The 12,438-nt window shown below is 48.5% G+C and overlaps 1 protein-coding gene across 1 annotated transcript; it reads left to right on the forward strand.

The window, feature by feature from the left end:
• Nucleotides 1-342: 342 nt before the first annotated feature.
• LOC308568452 (polyunsaturated fatty acid lipoxygenase ALOX12-like) lies at nt 343-11,765 on the forward strand. The gene is made up of 14 exons (XM_081161417.1): nt 343-489; nt 1,007-1,208; nt 2,942-3,023; nt 3,147-3,269; nt 3,366-3,469; nt 3,722-3,882; nt 4,411-4,554; nt 5,134-5,343; nt 7,478-7,564; nt 7,800-7,969; nt 8,469-8,590; nt 9,798-9,898; nt 10,025-10,195; nt 10,321-11,765. Exons 1-14 carry the CDS (start codon nt 355-357, stop codon nt 10,498-10,500), a joined length of 1,992 nt encoding a protein of 663 aa, XP_081017543.1. The 5' UTR covers nt 343-354; the 3' UTR covers nt 10,501-11,765.
• The last annotated feature ends 673 nt before the right edge of the window (nt 11,766-12,438 follow it).

Raw genomic sequence — 12,438 nt, forward strand, 5'->3', positions numbered from 1 at the left:
ACGCCCCCTACTGGAGATCGAGCCCGCAACCCGGGCATGTGTCCTGACCGCAATCCAACCGCAACGTCCTGGATCATAGGTCGATGCTCATCCTCTGACCCACGCCAGCTGGGCGCCAAGTCATTTTTGAGGGTTTGGCTCAGGAAAGCAGATTTACGTTGCCCTGGCTGAGCGCCGGTTGGGCCTCGTCTGGGGCGGAGACCTGGGAACCCTGAAAGTTGTGAGGAGGGCGGGGACCCAGCCACCTCTTAAAGGCCCGAACTGGCCCTGAGGTGCCTAACTCACGCCGGCGGCCCTGGGGAGCCGAGAGTCGCAGGCCCGGCTCCCGCTCGCCTCGGCTCCCAGGAGACCGCCATGGGCCGCTACCGCGTCCGGGTGGCCACCGGGGCCTGGCTCTTCTCGGGGTCGCTGAACCGCGTGCAGCTGTGGCTGGTCGGGGAGCGCGGGGAGGCGGAGCTGGAGCTGCGGCTGCGGCCGGCGCGGGGCCAGGTCAGGGGGGGCGGCGGGGACCCCGATGCCCCGCGGCCGGGCCGGGCCGGGAGGCGGGGCGCGGGGCAGCGCGCACGGGGCGGCGGGGCCTCCAGGAGCCGGGCGCCAGGCTCAGCGGGAGAGGGACGGAGCCCGGCCAGGGAGGGGCTCATCCCTCCCTCCCCGAGCGTGGTCCTTGCAGCCTCCGCCCCTTTCCCGAGTGACCCCAGGCCGCTGGCATTATGGAATCTGGGTTCAGGGGGACGGTCCCCCGAGGGCGCGGGCGCGGGGAGAGCTCAGCCAGCGGACGGGGCAGGTGACGAGGCTCCGGGTTCAACTCAAGACCCTGGGGCCTCGCCCCGCGTCCCTCGTCCTCTCGGTGCGATGGGGCGTCGGAGACCCGCCCGCAGGTGTTGGGAGGAGGCGGCGCCGTCCTTGGAGGCCTCGTCACCTGACTCCACAAAGGACCCCGCACCCCCAGCAGACGTCCCCTCCTGGGTCCCCGCTACTGAGTGTCACGGGGTCCTGGTCCCCACAGGTGGAGGAGTTTGAGCACGATGTCCCCGAGGACCTGGGGCCACTGCAGTTCGTGAAGTTGCGCAAACACCACTCCCTGGTGGACGACGCGTGGTTCTGCGACCGCATCACGGTGCAGGGCCCAGGCGCGGGCGAGGAGGCCGCCTTCCCCTGCTACCGCTGGGTGCAGGGCGAGGGCGTGATGAGCCTGCCCGAGGGCACAGGTGACAGGCTGCCTCGGGGACCTGGGTGCAGGGCTGGGGCGCCTGGGGGCTGGGGGAGGCAGGGGATAGCACTGAGGAGGGCCCGAGGGGCCTGAGAAAGGGCGAGCTCAGCAGGTCCCGAGTGGACAAGACGGGAACTGGGGGGAAATTATACAAAGGATTAAAAAGCCTGGAAGGGGGCTGGACAGGGAACTAAGTGATGTGCAGATCCCCCCTCCCAAGGAGGCCACACAGGTCATGGGGGTGCAGCAATGCTGGGAAACAGAAGAGCCAAAGCCAAGTGGAAAGGAGATCTCTCTGTGACTGGGAGCAAGTTGGGGCAGGGACAGGTAAGGCTAGGACATGAAATGGGGGGGGGGTCACCCCTGAGAGGGGTCAGGTAAGGGAAGCAATAAATGGCATGAGGTGGGGCTGGCTTGGCTGTGAAACATGGAAGCAACTGTGGGGCGGGGAGCACCCTGTCGTGCCCACGAAGGTGGACAGCTAAGGTTGCATCTGTCACCTTAGAAATAAGTAGGAGAGACATTGAGGGAAGTGACAGGTAAGGAGGGAACCGTGAACTCTGTCTTTGAGGCACAAGCAAGGAGGGCAGGACAAAGTCAGGTAACCAGCTGTAGGTATGTGGCGCTGAGGATCCCTGAGAGGAAGCTGGAAAAGGTAGCAAGTGGGGCCGTTCCTCAGCCCAGAACCAGGGACCAGGAGATGGTGTAGATTGCGGAGGTCAGAGAGGTAAGTGCCCCTGACTTGAAATATGCCATTTTGGAGAACAGGTTATGGTGTAGACAGGGGAGGACCTGGACAATGGAAATTTAGTAATGAGGGATAATGTAGGATATGTGTGGACATTTCAGCTGATTAAGAATGAAACTTATAGATAATGGAGAATTGGGAACGTTGGGTAAATCTGAGTTAAGCATTACAATAGTGTATCAAACATGGGATTTTCCTCTCAAGACAAATATGAGATCTCAGATCAGTGAAATCAAGAAGGGGGGGCAGGGAAATGAATGACTAGGGAATTAAGCAGGAGAGACAGAGGCAGAGGAAAAGGCAAAAGAGTATGATGCCATACAATTAAGAAACAGGAGATTGTGCTCCCCAGTTTTTGCAATATATCCTAATAATCCGGAAACACCATTCAGAAAGAATATATGCATCTCTATTATCGTAGCAGCATTATTTATAATAGTCAAGATCTGGAAATAGCCCAAGTGCTAATCAGCAGATGAGTGGATTAAAAAGGTGTGGTACATTTATACCATGGAATACTATACAGCTGTAAAAAAGAAGGATTTTTTTGCCCTTTGGGACAGCATTGATTGACCTGAACAATATTATGCTGAGTGAAGTAAGCCAGTCAGAGAAAGTCAAATATCACAGGATCTCACTTATAAGTGGGATCTAACCAACACAATAAACTGATGAACAACATAGGCGCAGAGGCATGAACGCATGGAACAGCTGGACAGACCCTGGTGCAGAGGGGGCAAGCAGAGATTAAGCAAAGAACTTATATACATGCACGCTTAATCAATGGATGCAGACAATAATGTAGTAAAGGCCTGGGGTGGGGCAGGGGCTGGGAGGAGGTGGGTAGAGGGAGGGGGTTACGGGGACATCTGTATTACTGTCAACAATAAAATTAAAAAGAAAGAAACAGGAGATTGGAGAAGCCAGGGCATAACATGGCACTGGAGAAAGCATTGATGTCAAATGCCTTAATGTCTCCCTAGCTCGCCTGCCGGGAAGCAATAGCTTGGATGTGTTCCAGAAGCATCGAGAAAAGGAACTGGAGGAAAGACAGCAAATCTACTGGTGACCACCCTCCCAGTTTACATCCCCTCCCTGACAACTTCATCCATCACTGACTTCTACCCCCTACTTCCTACCCATCACTGTCCTCTACCCCCTTCCATAACCTTAATTCCTGTCTCCTAGCTGGGCCACCTGGAAGGAAGGGCTCCCCCTGACAATAGCTGCAGGTAGTGTGGATGATCTACCTCCAAATATGAGATTCCATGAGAAGAAGAGGCTGGACTATGAATGGACAGTGAATGCAGGGTGAGGAAATGGTCAGAGTGGGTTGGGGCTCGTGCACCCAGAAACAGGTAGGATTTGGTAAATTGATGGTTGTTATGTCCTTGACACCTGTTCTAGGATTATTGAGACTGCCATGAAATATGTTTCCACCCTCCTGAGGTCATGGGACAGCCTGGAAGATTTTGATCAGATCTTCTGGGGACAAAAGAGTGCCCTGGCTGGTCAGTGGTTTCCCCAGGTCTCCATAACACCTTGATGGTCCTTTTAATGAGCTATCTGTCACACTCCACAGTCCCCAAAACTACTTGCCAAAAGAGGACTTATACGTGGGGATCTCACAGAGGCCTCATGAATGAAAATCTGTGGGCTGGGTATGGAGGAGTCATGTGACTAAATCCCTGGGGTAGCCTGGAGGAGAGGGACATGGGGTTATGGTGAACACCCTCTTCCTCCCCTCCTCCCTGACCCCTCAGAGAAGGTTCAGCAGCGCTGGCAGGATGATGAGCTCTTTGGCTACCAGTTCCTCAGGGGCGCCAACCCCATGCTGCTGAGACGCTCCACCTCTCTGCCCTCCCGGCTGGTGCTGCCCTCGGGGATGGAGGAGCTTGGGGCCCAGTTGGAGAAAGAACTCCAGGTACGCCCTCCAGCCCTCTATTGTCTTCACTTTGTCTTTGGGGGGAGGTGAAGTGCTGCAGGGAAGGAATCAAAGGTGTCAGGGAAGGGAGGCTGCGGTAACCAACAGTTCCTGGGTGCAAGTCCTCTGCTGGAAAAACCTACAGATGATAAAGTATGTAGAGAACAGCATGAAGGCTGGATACAGCCAATAATGTAGACCTTCAGGAATGCTGGGGAAGGAGCTTGGACAACCAGAAAAGGGGAGAGTGGCATACCTGTGGTACAGAATCAACTGGCCTATCTAGTCCTAAAACCACCTCTGCCACAGACAAGCCCCATGTCTCTAGGGAAGACTCCTTTCGTGGGGTCCTATCCTTCTCTGTAAAGTGAGAGGACTTGAACTTGATGCTCTGGTGCTTCCTTTAGTTCTGCCCCTGGGACTCTGGGAGGGATGTAGGATAATGGCAAGAAATGAGACTGAATGTCTTTCCATTTCTTCCCCTTTGCCCTGTCCCTCTAACCATGGATACATTCCTTCTTTCCCCAGAAGGGTTCCCTGTTTGAGGCTGACTTCATCCTGCTGGATGGAATTCCAGCCAATGTGATCCAAGGAGAGCAGCAGTACCTGGCTGCCCCCCTCGTCATGCTGAGGATGGAGCCCAGTGGGAAGCTGCTGCCCATGGTCATCCAGGTGAGGTAACCTGGGCACCCCCCTCCCAACACTGCTCTGTGTTCAACCCAACCTCTGCCCAGGGACAAGGACAGCTGGCTCCTGTCCCCCACCCCTGCCTCACTCAGTGAGACCTGTCCTTGTCTCCAGCCTCTCCTTTCGACCTCACAGCCTGCTCACTGCTCACCCGAAATTACCTTTTGAGAGTCATAATGGTCTCTGTTGGTTCCTACCTCAGGCTACTCAATGTCTTTCTGACCTTTGAATCTGTGGAATATCCCTTCTTTCTCAGACATCTTTTCTCCCTTGGTTTTAATCTGTTTTTATCAATCCAATGATGAGAACCATCAGTTATCTCAAACGTCAAATTTCTCTTTCCTACCCGACCATCCTAACTCACACCCTGGTCAGGTTTCTCCCAGTCACACTGCGCACTTCGCCCTGCTAGTGACAGGATGAGTGGAAGGGGCCTCATTCCTCCTAGTAGATTATGACCCCCTGGGAGGCAATAATCTAGTCAGCAGCGTTTCCCACACAATGCTAAGCATAGTGTCTAAGATTTGATGAGGTCAGTGAATGTTTAATTCCTCTTTCTTGCAGATCCAGCCTCCCAACCCCAGCTCCCCCACCCCACCACTGTTCCTGCCCTCAGATCCTCCACTTGCCTGGCTCCTGGCAAAGACCTGGGTCCGAAGTTCAGATTTCCATCTGCATGCACTCCAGTATCACATTCTGAACACTCATCTGCTGGCTGAGGTCATTGCTGTGGCCACCATGCGGTGCCTCCCAGGACTGCACCCTGTCTTCAAGGTACATCCCCTACCCTCCAAGTCCCACCTCACTCACATTCCAGAGAAAGGAAACAACACAACGACTCTCTAGGATTTTAAAAGCCTAAGCCAGTTGTTTGGGAACATGTTAACAAAGCTTCTTCCAGTTGAACGTGTGTCCGTTATTGTAATAAAAAAATTTTATAGCAGTTTGTAAATGGAGAAGAGGAGATGATTGTGTCAGGACCCTGAACCTTTTAGCTTTATTCCTAATGTTCAAAGCATCTTTATTTTCAGATAATCATAGATTCTCATGCAGTTTTAAAAATAGTACAGAGAGACCCCATCTATTGTATTAAGTCAAGTCACTTAGCATGCATTCAGCACTTACTGTAAGGGCAGCTCTGACATTCTCCAGCAGAGTCTGGTGTCCAGTAGGAGTATAATTTGATAAACAAAAGTATTGCTCTCCTTTCAGGGAGTTAGTATGGAACTGGCAAGACAAATGGTACACACCAAAAATAACCAGAGAATAGGATCTGGAAATAAGAGTTTGAAATCAAGAGAGAAAGCAATAAACACCATATCTTTGATGGAGAATGTTCCACCACAACTTAGGAATCATTAAGTAGAAGATCAAAGAAATAAAAGAGCAGCCCAAGAGGTGATTTAACCTGCCTAATGAAAGGTGCATGACATGGTAGTGAGATAAATGGAAGGAAAATGCAAAGACTTTGTGAGGAGAGGAAATAGCAGTTGCAGCATGCCTGGGTGCAAGACTGGAGAGAGCGCTCAGAGGCCTGAGCTGCTGCAACAACTAGGAGACACCAGTAGATACCATTGCACTGATCCAGAAATATTGTAATTTTATAAAACAGTGAGCCTAGAACTGATTGCTAGCCAGAAGGCAGCAAAAATAGACTTGTGCTTGCTTAAAAGTGTTTTTGAAATCTTGATGACCCTTCACACATAGCAGCAGGAGAAAAAAATGATAGAGGCTTATGAACCAGAGCAATTGTCAGAAACAATACAGTCAGAAGAAGCCAATTTGAGGTCAAAGATGGGATGTTCAGTTTTAGGTCCATAGAGTTTGAAGTGGTAGCAAGATACATGAGTATATAATAGGGAGAACAACTGAATTGTGTTTCTTTGAGGAGTCTCCACCCTTATCTCCAAACCTGTCCACTGCTAGCGGTGACCCCTTTGGATTCTGGGGTAACATAGACGAGGTAGACACTAACGGAATTCCTTGCTCTTGGATTTGATTGACTTCCTGAGGCCTTTGCATCACCATCATCAGTGTGTCTTAGTGGTTAAACCCACCTTTACACTTCAAAATCCCCCTTCCTCAGCCCCTCTACACCTGTCTTCCCTCACCATAACAACTCAGGACAAAGACAAAATTGTCTAATACAAAAGGACCTGCACCCGAGGATTAGATGGCCTTTTTTTTTATGGTCAAGGGACAGCAGGAGAAGTTAACAGTGCTTAATTGGTGGTGGGAAGAGATTTGACAAAGCCCATTTGCTGATAAAGAAAATGGATCAATATGGTTCCTTTAATTCTAAAACTACCCTACCCCCAATCCAAAATTGTTAAAATGCGAGATTAAAACAACTAGAGTTTGGAGGAACAGCTTTGAAAATTAATAGGAAGGCTAGTTTAAACTACAAAGATATTTATGATAGAAAATTCATTTAAAAATATCAAAAGTTAAAGGGCTGATTTTCAAAGGACACCTGTCCTCAAGGTGGAAATAATAAAGGTAATGATAACGGCCACTATTCAAGGACGTCTGTGTGCTGGGCAGTGTACTGAGCACTCAGGCACTGTACACATAAGCATCACCACAGCGCCCGTGATGGGAATAGGGTCATCCCCTATAAACAGATAAACAGAAGGACACTTAGAGGGCTTATTATCTTGGACAAGTATCAAAGTAAGAGGCAAAGTGTAGATTAAAATCCTGGTCAGTCAGACTCCAAAACTCAAGTCACAGGGCAAAAGGAGAACCTGAGACTAAGAGCAGAGAAGCAGAAGGAAACCACCCTGCAAAGGCACTAGCAGGGAGGAAAGCATCAGGAGGAAAGTCACCATGCTGAGTGCCACTCCCTAAATAAGAAGGACCCAAGCATGTCCTCTATAAACCACCCCCTCTAACCTGCTCTACCCAGCTCCTGATCCCACACATCCGCTACACCTTGGAGATCAACACAAGGGCTCGGACCCAAGTCATGTCAGATGGAGGTATATCTGATAAGGTAAGGTGGTAATGGAGTGTGGGGCCACCTAACCATCCAACTCTGCATGGCCTCCTGTCACTTTCAAGATTCCAGGCCACCTTGTATGAATTTCCTGACCCTTAAAACCAGGAGACCTGTTTTTTTATCCCAATGTCATTAAATCTGAAGAGCCCACATCTGACCCCTTCATATAGTATACCATGTTCTCCAGCTCTGTTTGTCCCCTCAAGACCTGTCATTTCCATTGGCACAGGCATGGAGCACAGGTGGAGGGGGCCATGTGCAGTTGATCCGTCGGGCCATGGCTCAGCTGACCTACCGCTCCCTCTGTGCTCCTGATGATCTGGCTGACCGCGGCCTGCTGGGAATCCCAAGTGCCCTCTATGCCCATGATGCTCTACGGCTCTGGGAGATCATTGCCCGGTGGGTGAGAGTGGGAGCTGAGAAATGGAGGGGCATTGGGGACGGTGAGAATGGGGCTTTGGCCTGAGGTCAGCATTGGGCCAAAGGAACATGAAACAGAAGGTCCAGACAGGAGGAGCAGAGGACTCAATCCTGGGAGAGAAAAGGAAGAGCATAGGGACAGAGGGTAGGGTCTACAGATGGGGAGACTGACATAGACTGTCAGCAGGCAGAGTTGGGTGGGAGGGTAAACCATGGGACCTGGTGGAATCAGGGATTTTGTTACAAAGAGCGACTATCAACCATGTGTATGGAATTCTTGAAACTAATGATCCACATTTTCTTCCTTTCGAAACTAGTATTTCGAAAGAACTAGGGGATGTCGCAAAAGGCAAGTCTTGTAAGATATGTCCCCATATACAGTGAGAGTCAGTGGGACAGAGGCCACAGAAAAGGAGCAGTGGTCAGAGGCTACAACCTTCTACTCTCAAGGTGCTCAGCTCCCTTCTCCTCTGGGCAGGTACGTGGAAGGGATTGTCCACCTTTTCTACCATGGGGATGACATCGTGAGAGGGGACCCTGAGCTGCAGGCCTGGTGTCAGGATATCACTGTGGTGGGGCTGTGCCAGGCCCAGGACCGAGGTGAGATCTCTCCCCAGAGAACAGAGCTCCTCAGACATTCTGCTCAGAGCCCCTTGTCAGCCATGTCCTTCTGGAGCATGACCACAACACCACATCACCCCCTGTCCCTCCACACAGAGGCATCTAGATCCCATTGCACCTCCTAAGACTCGGGACAATTCTAGAAACTCAAGGAGTGTCCTACTCAGAGAACCCCACACCTTTTCACAGATGCCTCTAACCTGCCATGGGGCCCAATAACACCAGAACCACAGGCAGTGAGGAATGTGCCCAGGCCCTGAAGGGCTCTCTCTAGGGTTGTCTATTTTCTTACCTAAGGATATGTGAATAGCTTGTTCCCACCACAGCCCATGGCAGCCCACCCTAGTTTCCCTCCCTTTTCCTCCTTCCTGCTCCTGTCCACACAAAGGATCCAGGCATCCTGCACACCTGCCACAGTGCAAGGTCATTTCTAGACGTGGCCTCAATACTGTATATATTTTGACTTAAACCCAAACTCAGCACCATGATCCTTGAGACTAAGTTTCTTCGGCGAAAGTGCCCCCCTCACCAGTGAACTACCTTCAGGTCCCCAACCCCATTTTTTATGCATAGTGAAGAAACAGCCTTTCTTGGGCTCTTCCTAGATGCATAGTCCTCGCTCTAGTACACATAGGCCGGCCACACTGTTTCGAATCAGCCTTTAGCTCCTTCCCCCTTCATGCTTCACACAATACCTTGAATCCACCCACTCCCTCCGTGGGATACCTATAGGCAGGAGCTGTGAGCTATTTCTTATAACCAGGCCCTGGGGGTACACACATCACTAAGCCACACCCCACTGTGGAGAGGAGTCTTACCTCCGAGTATTGGGGCTGTCTCTTCCCCATCCACCCAACAGCACCTCGTCAGCCCTTCCAGGACCAAAATTACTGTAATCCTTCTCAGTTCTGTCCATCAGGCTTGCTTATATTCTTATCACTAACTCAGTGTGTGTAATCTTACTTAGTAATTCTGTTTATGATCATTCTTTCCTACCACAGTCTGTTTTGCCCACAGCACATTCCCAATGCCTATACAGTGTCTGGTACATAGTAGTTCAATACTTTTTGAATAAATGAAGAATGAACACTCATTAATTCTAATATATGGACATGCCAAGAATCAGCATTTATTTCCTTATCTCCTTTGGGACTCTAGTTTCTAAACTTTGTTTTTCTCTCTCTAGGTTTCCCTGTCTCCTTCCATTCGCGGGCCCAGCTGTGTCATTTCCTTACCATGTGCATCTTCACGTGCTCTGCCCAGCATGCAGCTGTCAACATGGGCCAGGTATGGACACCTGAAAGCCTGGGTCTCTGAGAGAAAGCATCTGGGCGAGGGGATACCTGAGGGAGAGTTGGGGTCTAGGGTCCTGAATCAGAGTTTCTGAGTGACTCCAGATTCTTCCTCCCCCAGTATGACTGGTTTGCCTGGGTCCCTAATGGGCCATGCTCAATGCGGATGCCCCCACCCACCACCAAAGAAGATGTCACAATGGCCACAGTGATGGGCTCACTACCTAACGTCTGGCAGACCTGTATTCAAATGGCCACCACATGGCTCCTGAGCCGGCCCCAGTCTGACATGGTGAGTGGGGACCTCTGAAACCCTGAGGGAATGAAGACTGACAAGGAGACATTAGGGTGAGGGACTGGAGTTTGGGTCCCTGTTTCTCAGAACTAGAAGATGATTATCCTTTCCTTCTGCTTCAGGTACCCCTCGGGCATCACAAAGAAGAGTATTTCTCAGGTCCTGAGCCCAAGGCTGTTTTAAGACATTTTCAGACAGATCTGGAGAACCTGGAAAGGGAAATTGTGGCCCGGAATGAGCAGCTAGAACTTCCCTATGAATACCTGAAGCCCAGCCTCATAGAGAGCAGTGTCACTATCTGAGCCCAAATTGTTTACCCTTCAAATACTCTAGGCCACCACCATGGTTAACATTTTCCCCTGATATTTACTTTTTCCATGGTCTGAGTTGCTATGATTCTATTTTCTCCTCTTGAGTTCCCTACCTAAATATCTCACTAGCATGAAGCATTGTCCTTACTTCGTTTTCCTAATACAATGACTTTTAACTTCAAACAAACTCGCTTAGAGAAATCAGCGATCTACTCATGTCACATTTTCTTTCCCCTGGAAATTTTACCTTCTCCATTTATCATGAAATCATATATAATGACATTATATTATCATTGACACAAGTGATTAAAAATTTGTCTTAGTGGTGGAACTAATTTTTTAATACAGTGGGAGAGAGAAGTCAATTCCATTTTTTTTTTTTTCCTGATCTGGATAATCAGTTACCACAGCATTGTTTATTGAAAATAATGCTGACATAAATCATGTAGCTTTCTATCTATGAATGAGACTAGTTCTTAGCTGTCCAGTAGTTATACCACACTCACATAACTACTACAGCTTTATACTTAACAGAGGCTGCCACTTGATGAAATATTCTTCCAATTTGTTTTTTAGAGGTGCTTTGTCTTTCCTTGGGCCTCTCACCTTCCTTAATAATATTAGGATCAGCTTTTCTAGTTTCAGAAATGAAACCTCTTATGATTTTTATTGGAATTGCTTTGTATCTATTTTTTTAAATCTTAAAGCAAGTTTGCATTTTGAAAAATGTACACTGGGTTATCTTAGGCGTTGTGAATTCAATTTGCTTAGTTTTCTCTACATATTTCACATCTGTGTTCATGACTAAGACTGGTCTATAATGATCTCTTGAGCTATGCTTGTCTTTTCGTTGTTGTTGTTGTTAAGAAGGTTGTAATTCCCCCAAAAGTAAGTTGGGCAGTGTTCCTTATTCTCTGTTATTTGGGGGAAGATTTTACCCAAGATCAGTATTACCTTTTCCTAGAATGTTTTATACAATTCCACCTGAAGACACTACCCAATTCTGGTGGTTTTTTCATTGGAAGATTTAAAATACCTATTAAGCCCAGCCGGGCATGGCTCAGGGGTTGAGCCTCAGCCTGGGATCTTGGAAGTTGTGGTTTGACTCCTGGTTGGGGCACGTGCCTGGGTTGTAGGCTCTGTCCCTGGTTGGAGGTATGTGGGAGGCAGCCAATCAATGATGACTCTCTCATCAGTGGTGTTCCTGTCTGTCTGTCTGTCTCTCTCCCACTCTGAAATCAATAAGGATATATTTGAAAAAATAAAATAAAATAAAAATACATACTAACATTCTTTAACAGTTATGGGGTTATTCAAGTTTTCTATTTTTTTACTCAGATTTAGCTTTACCTTTTGTAGGATTTTTTTTACATTTGATCAAATTTATTGTCATTTAGTTTTCTTAATATTCTTTTATTAATTATCCACTGCAACTGCTATTATGGTTCCTTTTCTTTGCAAATATGACTTTCTAAATTCATTTTTTTTCTTCATCAATCTTGCCAGCAGTTTATCAGTTATCCTGATATTCTGAAAGAACCAGTTTTTCGCTTTTTTGTTCCTGTCAACTGTGTCTTTGTTTTCTAATGCATTATTTTAAGTTTTGTTATTCATAATTTCTTCCCCTCCTGCTTTTGGGATTTTTCTTTTGTTCTTTTTCTAATTTTATACGTTGGGTGTTTAATCTTTTCAAAGTGTGACCTACTATAAGAGAAAGAGTGTGGTAACTGGAAGGAGATATGAAGTGAGTAGAAGGACTTTTAAGATGGGGAAAATTAACAGCATGCTTTAGTGCTGATGAGAAAGATTCAAGAGAGAAAGAAAAATTGGTAATGAGTAGGAAGAGTTAGCATGATGTCCTTGGGTAGGTAAGAGATAATGGGACTTAATTCACAAGTGGCAGAGTTGGCCTATTTTTATGACAGGGAT

Source organism: Miniopterus schreibersii (genome assembly GCF_964146895.1).
Source record: "Miniopterus schreibersii genome assembly, chromosome: 16".
Classification (NCBI taxonomy): Eukaryota; Metazoa; Chordata; class Mammalia; order Chiroptera; family Miniopteridae; genus Miniopterus; species Miniopterus schreibersii.